General features: G+C 39.7%; 2 protein-coding genes and 1 pseudogene across 2 annotated transcripts; all 3 read left to right on the top strand.

Moving 5' to 3' along the window:
• The first annotated feature begins 3,595 nt into the window (after positions 1 to 3,595).
• LOC146371066 (trace amine-associated receptor 13c-like) lies at positions 3,596 to 4,821 on the top strand. Its single transcript, XM_084908752.1, has 2 exons — positions 3,596 to 3,771; positions 4,008 to 4,821. Exons 1-2 carry the CDS (start codon positions 3,596 to 3,598, stop codon positions 4,819 to 4,821), a joined length of 990 nt encoding a protein of 329 aa, XP_084764878.1.
• A 10,271-nt stretch (positions 4,822 to 15,092) lies between these two features.
• LOC146371065 (trace amine-associated receptor 13c-like) lies at positions 15,093 to 16,720 on the top strand (annotated as a pseudogene).
• A 5,630-nt stretch (positions 16,721 to 22,350) lies between these two features.
• LOC146371064 (trace amine-associated receptor 13c-like) lies at positions 22,351 to 23,568 on the top strand. The gene is made up of 2 exons (XM_084908750.1): positions 22,351 to 22,529; positions 22,755 to 23,568. Exons 1-2 carry the CDS (start codon positions 22,351 to 22,353, stop codon positions 23,566 to 23,568), a joined length of 993 nt encoding a protein of 330 aa, XP_084764876.1.
• The last annotated feature ends 1,378 nt before the right edge of the window (positions 23,569 to 24,946 follow it).

Here is a 24,946-nt window from a genome sequence, read left to right as displayed (position 1 = left end):
GCCATAGACACATTCTCTTACTACGGATGGAGGATGTTGCGGTTTTACAACCCATGGACTAAGACTCAATATGTTCACTTAATATCAAATTGAGACTCACTTGTGTTTAAGCCTCTCACACACCCACACTGCTCTCCTCCAGCTTATATCACCTCTGGAGGGTAATTGGTGATAAATGAGGGCAGATAAGCAGCAGAGAGAAACAAGGGGAGGGGCAAGAAAGAAGGAGGGGGAGAGGGAGAGGACAACACCATGCCCACACACTCCCACAGCCTCACAGGATGTAACAGGTTTCCTTTAAGCTACACATGTAAAGCGGATGTGAGAGAGGCTGTGATGAAGTCCAGGAGTTCTTAAGGACGTATGTGCTCCGGTCCAGAAATTTGTATGAGATATTGGACACAGGTGGTAAAGTGCTGTCACACCCTGAATAAATTGTCCTCTGTTGTTACAGATATTGTTTCAGTTATTCTTTTTGGTCTATAATATGTGAAACATATGTCAAATGTATCCCTCTCGGGTGACATCGAGTCATCTTGTGCCACAAACAACATTCCTGTAACAAGGTAGAAGCTGCAATCAGTTTTTGGCAGTGATGTTTATTTCTCATTTATTCATTTGACATTAAAATTACTTTTTTAAGAGTAATCTGTCCAAGAGGACAGTAGAAATTGCAACAAATATAATAATCATTCTGCAAACATATTTTAAGTGGCCCAAAAGGACTGGATTGGTTTTAACGTAGTTACAATAACACAGAGTTATAAATATACTTAAAAGATGCAGGGGCGGTCCTAGTCTGTTTGGTGCCCTGTGCAAACACCCCCTCTTCTGGAAAATGTGTCAGTACTCCAAATTTCTCTCCCATGTTTTCCAGAGTGGTGAATCTCTCTTGGATGGAAGATACTGCAGCATCAACAACAACATTAAAAAAAGGTCACCTCCAGCTTCTTTGGGGCACCACTCAATGGCTCATCAAATGACTCGTAAGAGAAGTGCTGCTTTGTAGATCTCAGTCTTTTCTGTTGCAGAACAGCCTCTATGTTCATGTCCTCACACATATCATTGGCTGACATTTGTGCAGCTGATTAGCCTGTTGCTCTGTAGTTGCGGAGACCTCTTTCTGTCTTTTTGAGGAGATTGACTGCTACATCCACATGTATGTTGGGAGACTGCATGAGCTTGCTCACATGGTGGATGTCATACCACACCACTGAACAAATGCTGAATCTGTATGATCCCACCTCCTCAGACAAAGACTGGGCCTCAATATTTATAACTGAGTGTTTGGTGTGATCTCTCACCTCAGTCAAAGCCTCTCTCACTGCAGATGCTTGGTACCTCAGGGGCTCAACGCTGTTGATCTTACTTTCCCACCTTGTTTCAGACCACATCTTCAGTGTAATGTTAGCATGTTTTTTCAGGATGGCCCATCTCTGAGTGGAGTCTTAAAACAAATTGTAAAGTTTTTTGCAAAATCCCAAAGTAACTTGTGGCATCAATAGATCCCTTTGAAGCACAAGCCACAACCAAATTCAGTGTATGAGCTCCACAGGGAACAAAAGAGCTCTAGGATTCAGTTCCAGCAGCCTGGCTTGAATGCCCTTGTTTTCTTCCTCTCATTTTAGCCCCATTGTCATATGAATGACCTCTTCAGTCCTCAAAGGGAATTTTCAGCTCTTCCAGACTGTTTAAAATCATGGATGTGAGATGCTTCCCTGTGGATTCGTCAGCTTTCATCAAAAACATAAAATACTCCTCAACATGAGGCTTCTCTTGTAATGACACAATCCGAATCACAACTGACAGCTGCTCAGTGTGGCTAATACTAAACTACTAACTAAAACTACTAAACAAATTCACGAGTTTTGTACATGGTGACCAAGATAGCTGGTGTGGCTGCTGGACACGGTTAATGTGCTCTTGCATTATGGGATCAAACCTTGCCATGAGTTAAACTTCTTTTAGAAAATTGCCATTTGATGGAGAAAACAATGTTTCCGGGTGTGTCCTTACAGCGCGTACACGCCGAACGCGATAGACGCGACCAGTGCTTCAGGTTTACATGTAAAGTCAATAGAGCAGCGCGATGAAGCGTGACTGGGGGTCGCGCGATGACTTCAGAAGCAGATTTGCGTCGCAAAAACGCTTTTCTGCCTTATTCGCGCAACCAAGTAGTGCGACTGACACGTTTGAAGCGCGAAGTAAAATACGTGCTGCAGTTTGTGTGGTGCATTTTGTGCATTCACGCTTATCGCGTCTACCGCTCGAGTTGGAAAAATCTGAACTCCAGCGTCAAGTCGCGCCGCGACAAACAAACAGGAGCCTGGTGATGTGATACTCTGACCTAGTTCAAAGAGGCAGGTCCAGCCAAAGCCATTCATTCCAGCAATCAGTATTTTGTGATGAGGCAGCAGGCTCTCCAGGGCAGAAACAATGTTCTTATTTTTCTCCTCCTTCTCCCTGAGGCTCTTCCACTTTAAGCTGGGTCCTTTTTATTCCTGTCTCTCTGTAAATAGTTATATTTTATATATTTATGTTTAATGTTTTTCTGTTTGAGCATCTTAATATTATTTCAAATACATTTTTGTAATGACGAATGTGTAAAGCGTCCTTTACAACGCTGCTCTGCTCTCCACAGTGAATAGAGAAGAGAGACTCTCTCTTCAAACGCTAGATCGACAGCTGCCGTCTTGGAAAAATACCGTCTGGCAGTACTTCCTCCCACATTTCTGCTTCACGCGTGTGAAAATTGCATATTTTAAAGCACGACCTGTTGCATGGTTGAATTTTAGCCGTTGGATAGGTATTAGATGTCTGGTTTTCACAAAAAGTGAAAACAAAAGCAGAAAAACAGTAGTATTTTTGTGATGTAGGTCTTTGGTGTTTTTCAGTTTAACTGAGTGTTGCATAGTCTGACCTTGGAGCAAATTGCTGAGCTGTCCACTTCTAGGTGGATTGGCAGGTGTCTTGAAGGTTTTCCACTTGTAAATAACCTTTGTAAAATGATGGATGTCACACTGTTTAAAAAGTTGTTACAGCCTTTCCCAGACTGATGTCCATCAAAGGTTCAGTCTCTAATATAACTGCTGATGTTTTTTCTTCCTGGCAATGTATTAACAGACACCAGAATGTTGACCAGTAAACTGCCATTCTTGGGTTTATAGATGTGGTCACATTAATGCTGATCAATTAATCAAATCCATTTGATTATCAGCACCAGGCTGGGTTCATACTCAGGACTGTTTTGCTATGAGGCAACAGTGTTAACCACAACATCACCATGCTGGCCAGAGACAATAACTAAGGTTCAAAATGTGAAAGAAAATATATAAAGCTGAAAATGTAAAATACATGAAATACATGAAAAATAAAACTAAGAACCAAACAGAGAATACTAAAAACTGACAATAATCTAAGAAAATCTATTAACCAAGTGTGAATGAGACAGTCAGTGTTAAAAAATGAAATTGTGAAGGAAAGGAAGAAGAGAAAAGGAGGGTCATCATGTTTTAGACTGAAAGAGATTGGTGGGAGGAGTGAGATAAATTAGCTGTATGAGAAGAATTTCTAATTAGAGAGCTGCAGGTGTCTGATGATGGAGATACCGAAAGGAGTCGAGCTCTGTTTCCCACAACTCCTCAACAGTTCCTGCAGGAAGCCGACACTTCACTGGTCCAAAGCTGTGCTCCTGAACATTGTGCTCTCATGTATCTCTCTGCTCACTGCTGCTCTAAACCTTCTCGTCATCATCTCAGTCTCCCACTTCAGGCAGAGATTAACTTTTCAACTGAAACTACAGTTTAAGTTTTAGATGTGTGAAAACTTCCGTTTACATTAGATGACTTAGTGATTAAAGAATGAAGTGAACTTTTCTTGGTGTATTTTAACCATGGTCATAATGTCTTATTTGCTTGAATTGAATCATGCCTTATTAGTGCAGCATTTTCACTGAAGACATGTTGACATTAACAATGTGCATTATATTCTTTTCTGTCTCCCTGCAGGCAGCTGCACACACCCAGTAATATCCTCCTCCTCTCTCTGGCCGTCTCAGACTTTTTTGTGGGTCTCCTGTTGTTGCCTTTAGAAATTTTTAGAAACACAAGCTGCTGGGTACTTGGTGATCGTATGTGTTCTGCTTATTGGTATTTGACCAGCAACATTATCTGTGCTTCAATAGGGAACATTGTTCTAATATCAGTTGACCGCTATGTGGCTATTTGTGACCCTCTGCATTATCCCAGCAGAATTACTTTGGCGAAAGTCAAAGTCAGTGTTTGTCTGTGTTGGTTTTATGCTTTTTTCTACAGCAATCTTTATACAAAGGATATCATGATTGAACCAGGCAGGTATAATTCTTGCTTTGGAGAGTGTGTATTTTTTAGCAGCAATATTGCTATTGTTGTTGACCTTATTTTATTCTTTTTTGTTCCAGTAACTGTTATCATAGTCTTGTATATGAGAGTATTTGTGGTGGCTGTGTCTCAAGCTCGTGCCATGCGCTCTCATGTTACATTGGTCACACTTCAGCGTTCACTGAATCAAACAAACAAATCTGAGCTGAAAGCAGCCAGGACTCTGGGGATTCTTGTAGTTGTGTTTCTAGCATGCTTCTCTCCACTCTACTGCTACTCTCTTGTTGATGAAAATGCAATCATTGATCCAGCTGCATCTTTTGTGGTCATTATCTTTTACATTAACTCTTGTCTAAACCCTTTGATCTATGCCTTGTTTTACCCCTGGTTTAGAAATGCTGTTAAACTTATCATCACGTTGGAGATCTTCAAGTATGACACAAGTGGTGCCAACATACTGTAAAAAGAGTATGAAACCTGCTTGTGCAATGGTTAGCACTGACACACCACAGCAAGAAAGCCCTGGATTTGAATCCAGCTGGTGCATAGTTTTAATGTTCCCTTGTCTATGGGGGGTTACACAGCTTCTGCTCAGAATCAAAAGACTTGCATGGTGATTCTAAATTGACTAGGTGTGAATGGCTGTCTGTCTCTGCATTTTGACCTTTGACATACTGACCACCTGCCCAGGGTTTATAGTATGTGTCTGCCCCCTTGGACCATGATATGGGCAAATAGAAGAGAATGGACGGTTGAAACTGACTTACTGAATTATGGTTCTAAACAGTGATAGAAAAAATATCACTATTGCTGTCACAGTTGTGACTGTGGTGTATATTCTAAATGAAAATTACGAGAAAAATATATGTAAGTATTTTTAATTCTTCTTATGTTTTTTTATGTGTTAATTATTACCCAGTAAATCTCACTCCATTTCTTTTTCAGTGTATTCACCTTTTGGCTCCAATAATGTTCACTTCAGTGGTTCATGTTTTCTTGTTTTCTCTGGTTATTATACACTGTTGTTATATTTGTATTTTATAAATACTGTGTTGTCAAACATAGTGTACAATAAAATTAAGATTAGATAAGAACTTTATTAATCCTGGGATAAATTATTGTGCCTTTTACATACACAAAAAGAAACACTGTGTTCAGAATCAGAGAGAGTAATAAATGTAACAGCTGGAATAAATTTAAGAACAGAAAGCTAAACAGCTAATGAAAAAGATAAGAAGAATTGTATAAAATATAAATATGAGTATGACCAGTAGTGCAAGATGACAGAAAGTGTCACAGTAATGATAATAATGTTAATGCTTCTAGCAAGTGCTACAATTGTTAACTAAAACTAAATTACAAACAATAATAATAATACAAATAATGACTTACTTTCTGTTACAGCTCAGTAATAAAGTGGGAACATTAGGATAACAGGGCAAAAATAAGACCTTAATAATGTGGTAATTTCTAAGTTATTACCACTCAGTTTTCAAAGTAATAACCACTTAATATCCAGGTAATATCATGGTAGCACAACTGATTACAGTTGAGTCATAATACACTGAAATGTATCTAATTGGATAATAAGTGGGGGTGTAGAAAAATACAGTTCAGTAACAAAGGGGTAATACTAGGGTAACAAGGGAGAAAAAAAGAATATAACAATATAGTAATTTCAAAGCTGATACCGCTTTTCACACCTTGGCTCGTGTGATAAGACAGAGGAATAATAGGAGGCCCAGGACCCTATTAGGACACTCTCAATAGAATTTAATAATCTGGGTTCTCCACTAATTGCTGTTAGAACCTCTCAGATGACAGGCGAAATGTCTTCAAGAAACATAAGAAGTCCAGAAGCTTTTCTTTCCAAGCTCCTTCTCATTTAATGTTTTCTTTGTTATTTCTACTACTTTCTAAATTGTAGATACATAATAAAGACATCAAATATATGAAGCAATATATGGAATCATGTCGCAAAGAAAAAGCTTAAAAATAACTGTAAACATGTCTTATATTTTAGATTCCTGAAAGTAGCCACCATTTGCTTTGTTGACAACACTGCAACACTGCAACACTCGGCCCTCTCTCAATGAGCTTCATGATTTAGTCACCTGAAATGGTTTTCACTTCACAGGTGTGCCTTGTCAGGTTTCATTTGTGAAATTACTTGCCTTCTTAATGGGGTTGGGACCATCAGTTTAATTTTAAAACTGTGTATATACTGTATATTCTGTGTGTAGTTATTATCTCACTCTCACTATTGCCTGTTTATGCCCTGTCCTTGTCTTCAGCATCATGCTGCTCTGTTGTATCTTAATTGCCCCTTGGGGATAAATAAAGTCTTTCTGATTCTGATCTGATTATCTGAGTCGTGTTGTTCAGAAGTCAGGTTGGTACACATCTAGTACCAACCTGATTTGACAACAGTCAAATAGGGCATTCTTTGTGGTTCATGAACCACAAAGAATGGACATCAGACCAGTGGAAATCTGTGCTTTGGACTGATAAGTCCAAATTTGGGATCCTGTTTCCACCTTCCGTGTCTTTTTGCACTGCAAAAAAGGTGAACGTGAACATGATTGGTTGAAACTGTTTAATGTAGCCTTAGGTCTGATATGGGCTCACGTTTCTTCTTCTTAAACTTTCTGGACATCTCCTTATATGGAGATGACCCTTCTATAGGCAACACTCCTGTTACCATGATAACCACCTCTTTCCTCCCCCAGGTCTGTAGAGTTAAAAAGGGGGGTATAGTGCATACTATAACAGCAGATTTATGATCGAGGCCACATTCCTGTGAGGAAGTTGTAAGGAAGTGTTGTTTCTGTTAGTATCCGTGTGAGTCCAAAACTATTCTACAATGCACTGTGTGCAGTAAAAGACAAAACACAAATATATGATGCTAATTATGAGATATTAGTCTTAAAGTTAAAATACACTAATACACTGTTGGGGATTAATTCAAAACTGAAGGCACACTGAACCAGTGTGGGTACCACAGCATCTTTTGGTGACCTCAAACACACCTCCAGGCTGTGTATGGCGTAAGGGTATTTTACCAAGAAGGAGAGTGATGGAGTGCTGCAGCAGTCACCTGACACACTGCCACATAGAATACTGAACTTGCCACCATTGAGAACAGGCAGCATAGTCCTCAAGACATTGAAAGACTTCAGCCTAGATAAAGGCTAAAACTAAAACAATGTTATTAACGGTACAGGGGGACTACGGGGGGATTATTTAGAGGTCAAAAGGTCTATTCAGGGTCTACTTTTCGCATATCCCAATTTCGCCAGGTGGCTATTGTCCTTAGTCTACCATTTGTATAATATAGAGGTGGACAAAGAACTGCTTCACACAGTGTTCATAAAGTTATGACAAAGAGCCTGGCTACCAGTGCCAGCAGGAATGGAAAGGGAAATAAATAAAAATAAAATAACAACAATACAAAGAAAAACAGAACAGCTTTACAAAGAATCACAACCTACATTTTAGAACCAAGATAAAAAGACTTAGATTAGCTAAAACTTAGATTAGCTTCTTAGATAAGCTTGACATAATGAGAGCTTGAGGACAACGTCAAATGACAAAAAAGTTTTTTAGTGCAACAAGACACTACAGGCTTGGCAGCCACAGCTGGTACCAGCCACTTCAAGCCACTTCGACAATCTCATTGGACCCCCCCAAAAAAAAACAGCTATGGAAAAGTACAGTAAGGAGTCACTGGAAGCCAGGTTAATTCAACCTTGGTCCATACCTCTCGCCACCAGTTTCTTTCTTTTGAGCAAAAAGGATGATAAACTCAGACCTGGTATAGATTTTGGAGGACTGAATGAAATAACTGTGAAGAACCCTCTGAATCATCGAAACCAGAACATATCTTACTTGCATCCTGTGTAGTGGGCACTGTTAACTGGGAAATCAAGACCTTGGTGCGCCGTGCACAGCCAGAAGAGCCTGATCCAGCTGCGGCCCACCTCACAGGCTATTTGTTCCACCTACCGCACACTCCCATGTGCTGCACTGGCTCCACACAGCCCACTTTGATTGCAAGGACAATTTCCTTGTTAAAATGCTTTTAGTGACTCTCTTTAGAAGGTGATGCATGCAAATATGTTTTGGCATGTGAGACCTGTGCATGCAACAAAAGGCTCCATCAAGCATCTCTCCATTTTTTATGCCCCTTAACGGTTCTAAGTCAGCCCTGGTCTCACATTGCCTTCGATTTTGTCACCGGCTTGCCGTACTCCTCTAGCAACTTTGTAATATTTTCCATAATCGACAGGTTCTCCAAAGTGGTCCATTTTGTGCTTCTGTCTCGATTCTCTATTTCTAGTCATCGCTATTCAGTGATATGAATTATATCAGAACGCGGCAAATAGACTGCAATTTGTTCATGTAAATGAGGAGTCTTCTTCACTCAGTAGGATTAATTACAGAGTACCACAAAGTCCTGTGCTAGGATGAACAGTTCTATGTAGATGACCCCCAGCATTATCTATCCATGAATCAGATAGCACACCAGGTTAAAGTACAGGAATGTCTTGAAGACATAAAGACGTGGTTACCTCTAATTTTCTATTTCTATATTCAGATAAATCTGAACTTATTGTACTCGGTCTTAAAAATCTGAGGAAAATTGTGGCAAACCAGATACTTCCTCTGGGATTACCTTGGCCTTCAATAATTCTGTAAGGAGTCTTGGAGTCATTTTTAAACAGGATATGTCCTTCAATGTGGATATTAAACAAATATATAGGAGAGACAGACACACTCTCTATTACATTTAAAAGTGACCTTTTTAATAAAGCTGAAAGCTTAGGGCTGAATCAGGTGACCCTGAACCCTCACTGCAATAGGACTAGGCTGCTGGAGGATTCCCATGATGCACTGAGGGTTTCTTCTTCACTTGCCTTTTGTTACTTTTTGTGTTTAAATACCACTTTAAGGGAGTTTTTCCTTCCCGTTGTCGTCAAGTAATTGCTCATAGAGGGTGTTTTAATTTGTCGGACAATGCTTATGCTTTTCTGTGAGTCTGTTCACCCCATTGCCATCCTCTATGCTGTTACATGCTGGAGCAGCAGGTTAAGATGCCAACACATTTTATGTGTCACACAGAATGAAAAGGCTTCACCACATCTACGAAATTAAAAGAAAAAGGTTAGTCATATTATTCCTCAGAACACCTCAGCGATTCCCCTCTCGAGTATATTTGCTCCGGGCCTGCAAACCTGTGTTAAAAAATGAAATCAGTTTAATTATCTTGTCAAGTCTTTTGAACTCCTGGCTCCACCCAGAGCCTACATCCACAGAACTACCTAGAAACAAAACCTGTGTGTTAACATGAACTTCACTTCTCTTACTTTGCTCTTGTTTTCCTGCTGTACCATGTCCTATCGCATGCCCCTACCGGTTGTGCTCTCTTTTTTAATAATTTACTATTTTAAAGGGAAAAACCTCGGTCACTTGGACCAGTGTTTGTTATTCCATAACTGTACTTTGAATGTGACAAATCTATCCTTCCCCTATGTAATTCATAAATATTGTTTTGGTTCTGACTATTTTCCTCTATAACATTTAATTGACTTCTACAGTGGCCTGCTATGGTTAATGGTAACATGAGTGATATCAAAAGTTTTCTTAAAGCAAACATCAGCCACCCAAAATTAGCAGCCAAAAGGTTAAGTCTGCAGCTCCACACTCTCATGTGAATCTACAGTCTCCCCCTCTGGTCTCTCTTATCCTCCTGCTCCTGCCAAAAGCAAAACAAAGCAAAGCAAAGCATCCACCCTTTTCTTACGGCATTGTGAATATTTGTCAACATTTACTCATCCTAACGTTGGTCCAGTGTTTGTCTCAGTGTCAAGTCAGTCAACACTTTAGTCCCCATCGTCAGTCCATCACAGCCCAGTCACACACATTCATGCACACGCACTCACCCGCATTCACATGAGATATTACTGATAATACGGGCGATCGTATTATCGTGGCTCAAGAGTTGGGTGTTCGTCTTGTAATCGGAAGGTTGCCGGTTCGAGCCCCGGCTCAGACAGTCTCGGTCATTGTGTCCTTGGGCAAGACACTTCACCTACCGCCTACTGGTGATGGCCAGAGGGCCCGATGGCGTGATATGGCAGCCTCGCCTCTGTCAGTCTACCCCAGGGCAGCTGTGGCTACAACTGTAGCTGCCTCCACCAGTGTATGAATGTGAGAGTGAATGAATAGTGGTATTGTAAAGTGCTTTGAGGGGTCCCGAAAAGCGCTATATAAATGCAATCCATTATTATTATTATTATTATTAATAGAGTCCTGCGCGCAACCTTTTCCAGTCTCCATCACCAGCAAGATGACGTCATCATTTTTAAAAGAAAAACAAGTGTTTATGATTTTGGACTGGATTGACTCACTGCAATCCTTTTAGACAGGGACTCTGATCGGGTCCCCATAGGTAGCCGTCTCCTCAGCCCATTGTAATATGGAAAAGCTCACCTTATATTTGCTCTCACAAAAATGTTAATTCAATCTTGCAGGCCTGCTTAGAACAAAAATGAGAAAAAAAAAGAGCTGATTATTAAGTCATCAAAACACAAAACATCATCACCATAAGGGTGACACCTGACAGGTTTTCGCTAAGTGCACTGTTACAAAAATAATGGGCCCAGTTCTGGACATGTCTATGTATAGAAAAACTCTCACTAAAACAAAACCCCGAAAATCTGCCAGATTAATCACAGAAAAAGTTTTGCTTACTAGTGTAACAATATGTTATGGGACATCACTAAATTATAAATTTCTTCTCCAGGTCTGCACTACTGCACTTAGTCACAGACCCACCCACTTTATCTAATTATCCTGTACCATGCTATCATATATTCTACCAAGCAAGTCCTCTCACACAGTCATAGATATATTTCTCTCAGTCCAAGCTTCACTCATACATTCAAACAGGAACTCGAGTTTTTCTTTTTTGTCTCCACTCATTCAACTAATTTGCATATTGAGTCATATCTCAAGAAGTTGCCATGACAACAGAAATGCATATTCAAAACATTACCACAAAATTTTTATTATTTTTATTTTTTCTTTCTACAGTATTCACTTCTTTTGCTCAATTAGCACAAGACCACTTCCAATTTACTACTTTAATCAAATTTATAATCTGATCACCGTTTGGTAATACCCCCATATTTTCCTTTTCACAAAAGCCCCTGTTGCCCTGGACTTCTAGAGGTATTCCTCAGCAATGTATAACCTCAGCATTTAAGTTAAATCTACACTATTTAGCATTTATGTGATCTATTAATATTCATGGGTGTAAGCTGGTCTTCATTGCATGCATGGGTTTGTATTCAGATTCATTCATGCATATTTGTGCTGAGCTGTGGATTCAAACTGTCCCGCCCCTGATTCTCTCCAAAAATAATTTCACATGTGACAATTTGTATGTGTGTTTTCTATTCATTTATGTAATTATTAGTTTATTTATTTCTTCATTTCTGTATTTATTTATTTATTTACCTTTCTGTGGCGATGCTCTGGACATTTCTAAACCTCCACAAGTTCAGCATCAGTTTTCATATGCTCTCACTTTAACAAGACCAGCCTTCACCTCTCACCCGTCCTCGTCCCCTATTCTCACAGTTACCTGTGTGTCCTCCCAAATCTCCAGCAAACACAGGCCCAAATCAGCTGTTTCGTCTTCTCTGTTATTCTCTCTTCCTCTTTTCAGTCTCTTTTGCCGCTTAACTCCCAGCATGGCAAACATGAACCTCAGACAGTCCCATCAAGTGCTTTCACACAATGATGTCACTGGTACACTTCCCAGCTGGTGATTAGAGCACATGTTTCCATCAATGATGGTATTCGTACATGCTGCTGGACCCTTCAGAGTTTTAGGTCAGTTGTGCTGTCTTTTGCCTGCTGTTAATTCTTCAAGTCCACGGTGTTGCTCTGTATGTCTTCAGGAAGAGATTGATTGTCCTTTAAGCTTCTCCTCAGGATAAGGACAGGATGAGAGGTGAAGCTGTGAAATTTTAAGCCAAAACCTGGCCTGTTTGTCGTCCCAATTAAGTTAATCTATCATTTTGCCGCTGTACTCATCCACAAGGTTGAGCTAAGTCCATGGGCACCTGTATTAACACACTAAGACATTTCTTTAATATAATTTTCCTAGTTATCAACACATTCATTGTCTAATTCTTCTATCTAGATTTTAAGACATCGTTCTCTCTCTCACGTTGCACACACATCAGGCAATTTCCTCCAAACTGCCTGCAAACATTTCACTTCCTGTCACAGACACACACTCACCCAGTGCTTCTTACACACACACACACACACACACACACACACACACACACACACACACGCACACACACACAGCGGTTTTCACACACACTCCTCACTTCACTCCATTTCATCAATTTCTGCAACCTAATCGAACTCTTGTTTTATGTTCACTCTCTATATACTGTACCCTCTGTAACTCTACTCATTTTTAATGTAAAAAGAATGCACCCTCAGCCACACACACACAAACTGAACAACTTCACACAAATATATACTCAGGTCTTTACATTTGCAAGCATTAACCAAACGAAATCCTTCACATCAAAGTCTTCAACGTGTTTATCAGAATTCCTTTAGCACAAATCTTCAGCACAATTAACAGTTTTTCCACACACATCACAATTCTTTTAGCTCAGCTCTGCGGCACAATTCACACAATACTTTGAGTACAATTTGAGCACAATTCACTCAGCTCCTTTAGCAGATCTTCTCTTACACAAGCCACACCCTTTTTCTATCACACTTTCAAAACAATATGCACTTTTGACCATGCATCCAAAGACCAATTTTACACTTCCCTATATATTCACGTGTTTATACGTATAACAAAATAACACCAAATGCCAAGATACATTATTTCCATTTCCTTACCACACTTTACATCATCCTGTACTGGTACCAGTTTTCCCTACACAATTTTGACAACTTTAAAAGCCTATGTGCCCAGGTCCAAATTAATTAATCAATTAAACCGTTTCTGTCCTGGACAGAGGCCTGATTTCTAAGTCCTATATTAATTTAAAAGTGTTTCCCCCACCCGCAGCTTTACCGGAAGCTTTACTTTACCGGCGTCTCTCGCCTAAAACTTTGCCAGCCACTCTATGTTGAGGTGGTCATGCTCGAGGCCCGGCCTCTTCACTCAAACAATGCACCAAAAGTGGTCCCTGATCACTGGCCGTTAACCAAGGTCCCAAGTCTTGGCAGTGGCCAACTGAGATAATCCTGACGCCGCAGGGTCTTGCCACACGTCCGAAGCAAGGAGGGGGTTCTCACCCCCTGAACTTGTGTGCACTCCTAGGGATCGCCCTCCCTGTCCTAAATCAATTTAAATACATTTTAAAACACCACTGGGGACTCTAACCACCAGTTTACTGATGTCCAGGCCCAGCCTTCTGCCCAAAATGGGAACTCAAATCCCTTAAACAAGTGCCTAATTACCTACTCTAATCTCTTTTCTCTTGGCTGACACAACACAGTTAACATTGCACACAACACATGAACATTAAAATTCACCCCAACATTAACAGTAATACATTTTCATCAGATATTTCCCCAGACTTTACTGTTATTATCACAAATTTCCCAAAATCACCACGGTTATTTCACCAGAAATCCACTGAACAGATTTTGTAATTTAGTTTAATTTCACTACAACTGAGCCAGTTTAACGGTGAAGATCGACAACTCGGCGAACAGATAATTTAGAATTCATCCAATAAGCACACTTTGCTTTTTTAACAGGTGGTGCTTAACTTTAAATTCGGACCGGTCCTCTGTTTGCCTCATTTCACGATCCCACCTTAGGCCAAATTTGTCCTCTCAGCCGTAAAAGAATCCGGGTTCACGGCACCAATTATCAAATCCGGTTCTTTTATATTCTTTTACTGACCGAGAAAAAACCCGACTCAGTGTGGTCAAAGCTCAAAAATCATCTTTATTCTACATTTCCGGAAAAGGAGATGTGCACAGGCTAAATCCTGAGCAGATCTGAAGCATTACAAGCCAAATGAGCATAACATAATCAGTCATACGTCACACATGGTTTTGATCAAAACAACTCCTGCACTGCACTCTAGTTTCACTTTCTGTACTCTGCAGGCCTGCACAAAGCGTCTTCTGCAGTTTCCTGTCTTACACAGTACTCTGTGACCTTTATCACACATTCTAACTCAAAGTGGCGTTTTTTCTACACTGGCCTCTATAAAACAATATAAACAGAAAATAAGCACTAAGAATATATATTTATTCCGTAACACAGTTCTGTGGTTTCCTGGATACTGAGTGATCCCCTTTGGTTATCCTGGTCCAGACTTCAATAGGAAGATGAGGCTTGCCTGCTCAAGTTGCCTGTGGTATCATCTGCAGACATAAGTTGAAAATAAAATAGTCAGCCCATTTTAGTACTGTTAAAAAAAAGGTTTGAAGATGGTTAACAATTATGACCCAAGTGTCTGTTTTTATAGAAATGTTCGACATTGAGTCCAGAAAAATAAAGGTTTATAAGTTGACTGTGGGAGAGAGCGAGTTTGAAAAAAAGAAAGCTCCAAAGGTTGTGTCATTAGAAAGAGGGGGGATGGGACTGGAGGGTGAAGGACAAAATAGATAAATGAGCTCTGTGAGGAAAAGCTTTGATGATATAGGTTCAGGAGCTGCAGCAGCCTGATGATGGAGCTACAGGAAGGACTAGAGCTCTGTTTTCCACAACTCCTCAACGATTCCTGCAGAAAGCCAACACTTCACTATTCCAACACTATGCTGCTGTATATTGTGATGTCATGCATCTCTCTGATCACTGCTGCTCTAAACCTTCTGGCCATCATCTCAGTCTCCCACTTCAGGCAGAGACCAACTTTTGAATTGAAATTACATTAAGGTTTAGATATATGAAAAGTGAGATTTGCATCATTGGAATTAGCAAAGAATACATTAAGTGAAACTAATAAATGTCTTTGGCTCAACCATGACTGTTAAGTTGTCTAAGGTTCATCGTGTCTTAATAAGGAAACAATTTCACTAAATACATTTTGACATAATTAACATATGACATAATCTCAACTATCTTATCACTATCATTTCGCTGCCCCACCTTGGGCATAGATAAACCTCAGCTGAAAGGTGAGGTTTATCTTTAGACTGTAATTTAATTTAGTGATGAGTTAAGTTAGTTTGGCACATTCTGTGTATTTTAAACAAGAATTGAATCATGCCTTACTAATAAATCATTTCTACTAATGGAATTTTCACTAAAGACAATGTAACATTATTAATGTATATTATTTATTTTTTCTGTTACCCTGCAGGCAGCTTCACACACCCAGCAACATACTCCTCCTCTCACTGGCTGTTTCAGACTTTCTCGTGGGTCTCCTGTTGATGCCGTTACAAATTTTAAGAAGCACCACCTGCTGGATACTTGGTGATTTTATTTGTTTTCTTTATTGGTATCTGACTGGCAACATTACCTGTGCTTCAATAGGGAATATAGTTCTAATATCAGTCGACCGCTATGTGGCTATTTGTGACCCTTTACATTACTCCACCAGAATTACTGTGGCAAAAGTTAAACTCAGTGTTTGTCTGTGTTGGTTTTATGCTATTTCCAGCATTAGTCTTTATGCAAAAGACTACCTGATTGAACCAGGCAGGTATAATTCCTATTATGGAGAGCGTGTATTTGTCATTAATGATATTGCAAGGACTATTGACCTTGTTTTATCCTTTATATTTCCAATTACTGTCATCATAGTTCTGTATATGAGAGTATTTTTGGTGGCTGTGTCTCAGGCTCATGCCATGCGCTCTCAGGTTACAGCTGTCACAATTCAGTGTTCACTGAATCAAGCAAACAAATCAGAGTTGAAAGCAGCCAGGACACTTGGAGTTCTTGTAGTTGTGTTTCTACTGTGTTTCTGCCCATATTACTGTGTCTCTCTTATAAGGGAGGACTTTAGCTCAGTAGCGCCTGTAATGTTTGCATGCCTCAAACATTAAAGATGACACCTTCAGTATTTCTCAGTTCCATTCTTTAATTCTCAGGCTTGCAGCAGCAACACAGTCTGCAGCGCTAACTTGTTCATCTACCGTTTTTCATTGTCCCTCCTTTCTATCCTCTCCTTCCGCCTTACATTCGACCTTTCAAAATAAAATCTCTGTAAACATCACAGCGCCCATTGTGATCAGTCTGTTCTTTTCAAACTGTTTAAACCCAGTGATCTATGCCTTGTTCTATCCTTTTTTTCCTAAAAGCTTTGAAACTAATTGTCACTTTACAGATACTGCATTTGTTGTAGAATATGTAGACAGTAATTCATTGTGACAGGAATCACACCCACTTTTACGCTTTTCACAAACTTTATTTCTTATTGTTACTGTTTACACACTGGTTGCAGCTTTGCAGCTCACAGCCACACACACTAATAACAACAACAGTGAGGACCTAGTTCATTCTTTTAATGCAGGTGTGGCATGTTTACTCATGCCACTCAGGTGTGTCTGTCTCCCTGCAGCCACGCCACAGACCGCCACATTCATCTACATATTCTGTGGTCATAGTACAGGGTGGGCCATTTATATGGATACACCGTAATAACATGGGAATGGTTGGTGATATTAAAGTCCTGTTTGTGGCACATTAGTATATGTGAGGGGGCAAACTCCTCAAGATGGGTGGTGACCATGGTGGCCATTTAGAAGTCGGCCATCTTGGATACAACTTTTGTTTTTTCAATAGGAAGAGGGCCATGTGACACATCAAACTTATTGGTAATGTCACAAGAAAAACAATGGTGTGCTTGGTTTCAATGTAACTCTTCACCTACTGGTGATGGCCAGAGGGGCCGATGGTGCGATATGGCAGCCTCGCCTCTGTCAGTCTGTCCCAGGGCATGCAATCCATTATTATTTAAACCAACTGTTAACTGTATATTTCTGTACATTTACGTATTATGAGAGAGAGAGAGAGATAGCCTTTATTTGTCAGTTGCAGGTCTTTTGCCCACAACCGAGATGACAGACCTTGCCGACCGTACATACAATACACAAACATCACATTGGAGAGACAGGTCAGGCTAGGTAGCGAGGAAAAAAAAAAAACATCGAAATGTGTAACACAAAAGGATAATACAGGAATGCACAGATATCAACACACCATAGCACAATAAACACAGACAAGCAACATGGGAAAGAGTTCCAGTGTGTACATCTGATCTGGGACCGGTACAATCTTTGGACTGCGCCTCCAACTGACCCGATGTCCACATCAGAGGGGAGGTAAGCGTGGCGTTGGATCCGGGGGTAGGGAGGGTGATGCGTCGGTGAGTGCTTATCAGTATCAGTATATGTATGTGTGTGCGTGTCCATAGTTCAGCTGAGACAGTGTCCTTCGCCCTGCCAGGCTAAGTAAACAGTCTTCCAGCCAACCCAGGTGGCCTTGCATGGAATGGGAAGGAACAGACTAAACACAGTCGTTATCAGGGTGTTGTTGTTCAGCTCCGGCCTTGTAGCTGGCGCCGAAGGGGTATCCGCATAAGTGATGTTATTTTTTACTTTAGTGCAAACAGCTTATGAATTTCAAAGCAGTTCTACAGTCCAACACTGGTCTCTCCTCCCGTTGGAGAGCCGCGAGCTTCGCCATACTTGCGTTCTGTGATGTTGTCATTTCTTGCGCTCAAGGAGCCAATTTCTGAGAACTCACCGCAGTGTGCCTCCCCAAGATGTCATCCAATTTTGCGCCCAGAGATGTTATTCCGGGCTAGCCCTTCCGAGATGTATCCAGTCTGCAGTCAGAGATCTTATTCTGAGTATTCACAGCAGCCGTAGCCTCTCCAAGATCTTATCCGTGCTGACTCAATGGGCCCATTTTGAGAAACTCACGCCTCTCCCATTGTTCCAATCCCAGCGGGCAGCCTTGTGGGGGTTTGAACAGCCGGTTCCGCTTCTTAATTCTTCGATAAGTCAGGGCCAAGCCAGCTCCGATCAGTCAGAACCCTGTTACCATGGTTCCGAATAGGTAGATATCTTCAGCACTCAGGCTCACCCAAGCCCAAACTTCTCGTTGAGAAAGGGGTGTCAATTGCATTTAGGGACCAGTTGATCCAATCCATAATTCCTCTTTTAGGTTTTAGAGAACAGACTGTGAGAGAATGTTCCAGGGAAAAATACAAAAAAAACACGAGACTAGACAAGGACATAAGCAGGGAAGATAAGGGAGAGGAGAGAAAGTGCGTCCGCCTCCCCCGAGAGCTAAAGTGGTGATTCATATCGCCACATTCATTGACCTTGTTTATAGGTAATTTCATTGTTTGATCACGTTAAAATGTTCCTAATTTAATGTCTAAAAGCACCTGGAAAAGGCAGAATCCCATGTAAAATTAGCGCAACAAACTGTATTGTCATTACTGGAAATAACCGTATTTTTATGAGGAAGTTATTTTCTGTTATTTTACAGTAGTATTTTGGCGCCCCAGCTACCGGAATATTACAGTTTTTTTAAGATGTTTTTTGTAACAGTTTTGGTAAACTGATACATTCCAGAACCTCTGCTTTTTACCTCATCAAGACTACAAGAAATGGCAGACTACCACCAAATATGAATTCAGCCAACATTGGTCTCCTGCTAAAACCAGGCAAAGACCCTGTATTTCCCACCAACTATTGTCCAATATCCCTGGTTAATGTTGAACTTAAAATAATCTGCAATGGTCTCTCAAAAAGATTAGAGAAAATAATAATAGACTACTCATGCAGTAAAAACATGATAAAGTTAACTGGAAATCTTTATTTGAAAATACACAACTTTTTTTTTGGAAACCAATGTATAAACTGCTTAAAAATATTATACATAAAAGACATCAAACAGATTGGTACCAGGTGGGGATGCCCACTCTCCTCCTCACTGTTTGCAATTTTTATCAAACCACTAGCAGCAAGCAATTAGACAGGGTATAGTGATTAACGGGATAAAATGCAAGAATGTAGAACACAAAATCAGTCTTTGTGTTTATGATAATGTGTTACTTTTTCTCCAGCATTCACAAACCACTCTCTCTGAGGGAATTACATTAACAAACTTTTTCTCAAGCATTTCAGATTATTCGATAGACTGGCTAAAATCTAAAGTTCTTCTGATTAATTGCTCCTTCCATAAATCTGGTTCTTTGACCAAGCATTTTATTTTGGACTTATATTGACTTGCTAACTTCCCGTTTAAAGACCAGATGTAGGGTTGTACATTTCCGGTAGCTTTATTTTGCGGTCAATCGCTACTGCGAAGATGGACTCCAAAATCATGTCCAAAACACGAAAACTGAAAGATCGCGTTAAGTTACAAAGAGCAGAGGTGGGAACACTCACCACTGCTGTGTCATAAAAAAATCAAATAATCAATTTTGACGTTTGAATCGTGTAGATCGATTGGTTGTTTACATCACTCAACATAAGCAGAACTGCATTACAACATGAGAAGACACATCATCCACATTCAGAAGCACATCTCTGTATAGTGACAGTTCTTATGATTTAAACAGGCAAATGTTCAGCATTCAAACTACAGGCGAACAATAGTCAAATGTTTCCCCCGTTATGTTGATATCAGCTATCCAAGTACACACCTACACAGCATGTCAACAAACCGTGAAAAAAAGCCACAAAAAAATAAATGAATGATTGCTGGTAAGGGTTTCTATACATTAGTATTTACAAAGCGTATGTTGTGACTTACCTTCAAAATTACAGCGGTCCCTCGCTATAATGCGGTTCACCTTTCACGGCTGCACTGTTTCGCGGATTTTTTTAGTGCAATGTTGCATCGGCTGCAGATCACTGTCGATCTCCTCCGTGCCGTCTCTCCTGTACAGTACAGAATTGCTACATCGATCGCTGATACATTGATTCATTAATGATTCATTGATGTTGAATTCTCTGGCAGCTGCTCTATTCCCATGTTCTGGACCTGGAAGCAGGGTTTGATCTTTGGTTTCACTCTATAATACTGGACTTTTCTACAACGGTTTGAACTTTGAGAGTGTTTAAACAAGAGAGAAAAGTGTGAAAATGTTCATGCCTGTCTGAGAAAAGTGTATTAAATGTGTAGTGAGGGGCTTTACAGTCTTCAAACATCTATAATAATTGTAAAAAATAAAGTTGGCTCCTTTGAGGATTTCACCTATCGCTGGTTATTTTTAGAACATAACATCCGCGATAAATGAGGGACCGCTGTATACAAATAATGAGAAATATAAAATTTGAATCCTTTCTCTCTTTCGCTATAAGGCGCGGGGGAAAAAATATCGACACGTCGACAAACATTATCTACAGAGATATTCGGTAAATGCCCAAGACATCTTGAGAAATGTAAATCGCCGGTTGATTCGTCCATTTGGTTGACTGGTTTTGGAAAACCAACACCGGAAACGAAGCACTCTACAGGAGTTTCCCCACTGGAAGTAGCATATGCTAAGGTGCACATAGTCTATTATGTTTCCTTATACCTTATCTCACCTTCATCTCTGTATTAGATGTCTCTGTTGTGCTATTTCCTCTTCTATTTTGGTAGCCTTTTTCTTGTCTGTTCGGAATTGAGTTTTACTTTCCCCAGTCCCTTTAGCTCCAACTGTGTACCGTGTTGTTTTCTTTCATCTTAATTACCTTTTGTTTTTTGTATAATCCTTCTCTGCCTGTAGTTCTTTGTCACCTTATCCTGTTCCCCATAGCCTGTTTAGAGTTCCTGTTTATTATTCCTCCTCACCTTAGTTCCTAGCTTCCAGTGATTCTCAAGCACGTCCATGTGATCGATGGATTTTGGATTTTCCCTCAATAAAAGATGGAAAAACTGCCTGCCTACGAGTCTGCATTTGACGTCTGCACTTATTACTAAATACAACAGATTGATACAACCACATAAAGATGTCAGCCTGGAAGAGGAGTTTAAGCTCTTTGAGAAATAATTCTTTATTTCCATGAGATTCTTACTGACATGTATCTGGACCACATTGAGGCTGTGAATGGGTGGATTAGATCAGTAGCCTTCAAGAATCCCAGGCTAATCAACCTGATTTCACACTTCATCCTGAACCTCAATCACACTGTCATAGTGGTCCTGCTTGACAGCTGCCCTTGCTTTGTCAAAGGCTTCAGTAAAGCTTCTTTAAAGCCCGTTGCTGGTCAGGTTTATGTTGATGGTCAGCATATGCACATGGATAAGAGAGAGTTGGCTGCAGCCCACACTGCAAAATCTCCAGTGTTAAATTGACACTAGAAAGTGTCTATATGTGTCCACTCTCCTGAGTGTTAAATTAACGCTTTTGAGTGTTAAATTAACACTTTTGACAGTGTTAGATTTCTAACAGTAACCTAGTCAGTGTTAAAGATTAACAATGACTAACACTGAGTAGTGCTGATTTTCTATCACTGGAAAATAACTAAAAATGCTGGTAACATTTCAGTGTTAGAAAAACAACACTGCTAATGTTAGTCATTGTTAATCTTTAATACTGACTAGGTTACTATTAGAAATCTAATACTGTCAAAGGTGTTAATTTAACACTCAAAGAGTGGACACATATAGACACTTTCTAGTGTCAATTTAACACTGGAGATTTTGCAGTGTTTCTTTTATCATCTGCATTGCTTCCTGTGCCCAAAAATAACCCACAGAGTGCTTGATCATCTTGCAGTCTCGGGTGGGATGCTGTAAAGTGTGCGTTCAGGCTGAGGCCACTGTCATTCAGTTCTTGACGACTGAAAGTGATCAGTGCGTTGCTGGAGGACACAATAAAACAGAACCACCATCTTTTGATTGTGTATGAGGTTCTGTTGGTAGGGAAGAGAAGAAGGAGAGGTGAAGGGGGTGTGGAGGTGTGGCTAGATAAATCCCCTATGTGACAAGAAGCTCTGACCAGAGAGCTGCAGGAGCCGCAGCTGTATGATTTTGGAGATGCAGAAAGAAGCCGAGCTTTGTTTTCCACAACTCCTCAACAGCTCCTGCAGGAAGCCAACATTTCACTGGTCCAAAGCTGTGCTCCTGAACATTGTGCTGTGCTGCATCTCTCTACTCACTGCTGCTCTAAACCTTCTCGTCATCATCTCAGTCTCCTACTTCAGGCAGAAATTAACTTCTCAGCTGAAATTGTAGTTTAAGTCTTAAAAACTTTTAAAAGAATTATTTAGTGATGAATGACACAAATATGGCACATTCTTGGTGTATTTTAACCACACTGTAATGTTTCATTTGCTTGGCCTTACTAATGGAACATTTTTACTAATGGAATTAGTGAAGAAATTTTTACATTATTAATGTGTAATATATTCTTTTTTCTCTCTCCTTAGGCAGCTTCACACACCCACTAACATCCTCCTCCTTTCTCTGGCTGTCTCAGACTTTCTCACTGGTCTCCTTATGCTGCCACTAGAAATAATTAGAAACACGGCCTGCTGGGTACTTGGTGATCTTATGTGTTCTGTTTATACTTATCTGACAGCCGGTCTTTTCTGTGCTTCAACTTGGAACATAGTTCTCATTTCAGTTGACCGCTATGTAGCTATTTGTCACCCTCTTCATTACCCCACCAGAATTACCGTGGCAAGAGTCAAACTCTGTGTTTGTCTGTGTTGGTTTTATTCAACCTTCTACGGCAGTCTTTTAACAAAGGATGTTCTAATTAAGCCGGCCAGGTATAATTCCTGTTATGGAGAGTGTGTGTTTGTCATTAATGATATTGCAGGGTTTATTGATCTTGTGTTATCTTTTATTGTTCCAGTATCTGTTATCATAGTTCTTTATATGAGAGTGTTTGTGGTGGCTGTGTCTCAAGCTCGTGCCATGCGCTCTCATGTTACAGCTGTCACACTTCAGCATTCAAGCAATCAAGCAAACAAATCTGAACTGAAAGCAGCCAGGACTCTTGGAGTTCTTGTAGTTGTGTTTCTCGCATGTTACCTTCCGTTTTACTGTTACTCTCTTACTGAAGTAAATGTGATCAATGACTCATCTACTTTTTTTCTGATCATTGTGTTTTACTTCAACTCGTGTCTAAACCCACTGATGTATGCCCTTTTTTACTCTTGGTTTAGAAATGCTGTTAAACTTATTATCACTCTGCAGATTTTTAAGCATGACACTAGTGAAGCAAACATGTTTTAAAAAGATAAGGAAACCCACTCTACTAAGAATTGAAATCAATAAATCGATAAATTCAGAAATCTGAAAATGAAAATTTTGACCATGTCACAAATGAGGAAATATAGAAAATGTCATTAAAGTATGATAGTGTTGCGGCAATTTATTTTATTATTTCTTTTTATTTGATCATTTATATTATATGCCACTTCCGTTAATAATTTTACAGACCAAAATGCAGCTTTATCTTATTAATAGAATAAATATGTTAACTATGTATTCGAGAAGGAAATTGCCAGTAAAATTTCATGAAGTACTTTTTTAAAGGTCTGATTTCCTAATACTTTTTACATAGACTTTATCCAGCTTTTGGCTCAGTGTGATTAAAGAATGTGTGGGGATTATATCATTTTAATATCATGTTTATTCATTCATATCCTTTTTATTCGTTTATATCCTTTTTATTAAGCTTTGAGTAGTGGCATTTGATTAAAACATTTATTCAACATATTACACATATAGTTTCAGTTACAGAGGAGTTGGCCTTCTGTCTGGTAAGAGGTTATAAGCTTTAGTTGGCGAGGTGAGAGGTGAGACAGAGTGCACTGAGGTGTCTCGACCTCAGTGCGAGACACACACAGTTTGCCTGCACACACACACACACATAGTATATAGACTCATTTCTAGGTAAGAGTTCAGACATATTTTGCTTGTAACTGCATTTTTTGCCTGCATAAGTGACAGTTTTTTGTAGGATGTGGTTCTGATGTTCCAGAGATAAGCGAGAGTAAGAAGATCAACAGGAAGCACCTGGCGTCAAGACGGAGAAAATGCTCTTTTTGAATGTGTCAAAGGTTGTGGTTATTGTAATGTATGCATGTTATGTATCTGCTTTGACGCATGAAGGGGCGTAATAATACATAAAACATTCTGAGTATGCTTTCTTTGGGGGATTTATGCTGAGGATTGTGATGGTGTATTTCCTCCACACGTGTGTTTAATAAAATCATTGTTTTGACGCACTTGGACTTGTGGCCGTTTGTCTCTCACCTCAATCATGAATCGGGACAAATGTTAACTTTAGTATTGTCTCTCTGTCTGTTGCTATTATCATTTACCACTGTTATACTGGTTTCATAAGTACCATATTACCATGTATTTTATTTTTAAAGGGGCCTACAGAAATAGGTCATACCATAAAAATAACTTTCTATCCAAATTTAAAGGTTTTCCAAAAGTATGTTAACATTAACTGGAAATGACAAGTAATGAAAATAAGACAGCTGTATAAGCAGGCTTAAGCTTTTATTACTCATTTTATATAATTGTCTATATACAACAATAATAAAATGTAATGTAAGAAATGTAACAATAGCTGTGTTTTAAAAATACGTTTTTCCCA

The sequence above is a fragment of the Perissodus microlepis genome, chromosome 16 (genome assembly GCF_051167445.1).
Source record: "Perissodus microlepis isolate ML-2025 ecotype Zambia chromosome 16, ASM5116744v1, whole genome shotgun sequence".
NCBI lineage: Eukaryota > Metazoa > Chordata > Actinopteri > Cichliformes > Cichlidae > Perissodus > Perissodus microlepis.
Note: the sequence above shows the minus strand (reverse complement) of the source record. Positions and strands in the feature narration are given on the sequence as shown.

Excerpts from the sequence above, each read along its gene's own strand:
- LOC146371066 (XM_084908752.1), top strand. The coding sequence starts at position 3,596 with ATGATGGAGATACCGAAAGGAGTCGAGCTCTGTTTCCCACAACTCCTC. Across the intron at positions 3,772-4,007 it reads ATCTCAGTCTCCCACTTCAG|GCAGCTGCACACACCCAGTA; the intron begins GCAGAGATTAAC and ends GTCTCCCTGCAG.
- LOC146371064 (XM_084908750.1), top strand. The coding sequence starts at position 22,351 with ATGATTTTGGAGATGCAGAAAGAAGCCGAGCTTTGTTTTCCACAACTC. Across the intron at positions 22,530-22,754 it reads ATCTCAGTCTCCTACTTCAG|GCAGCTTCACACACCCACTA; the intron begins GCAGAAATTAAC and ends CTCTCTCCTTAG.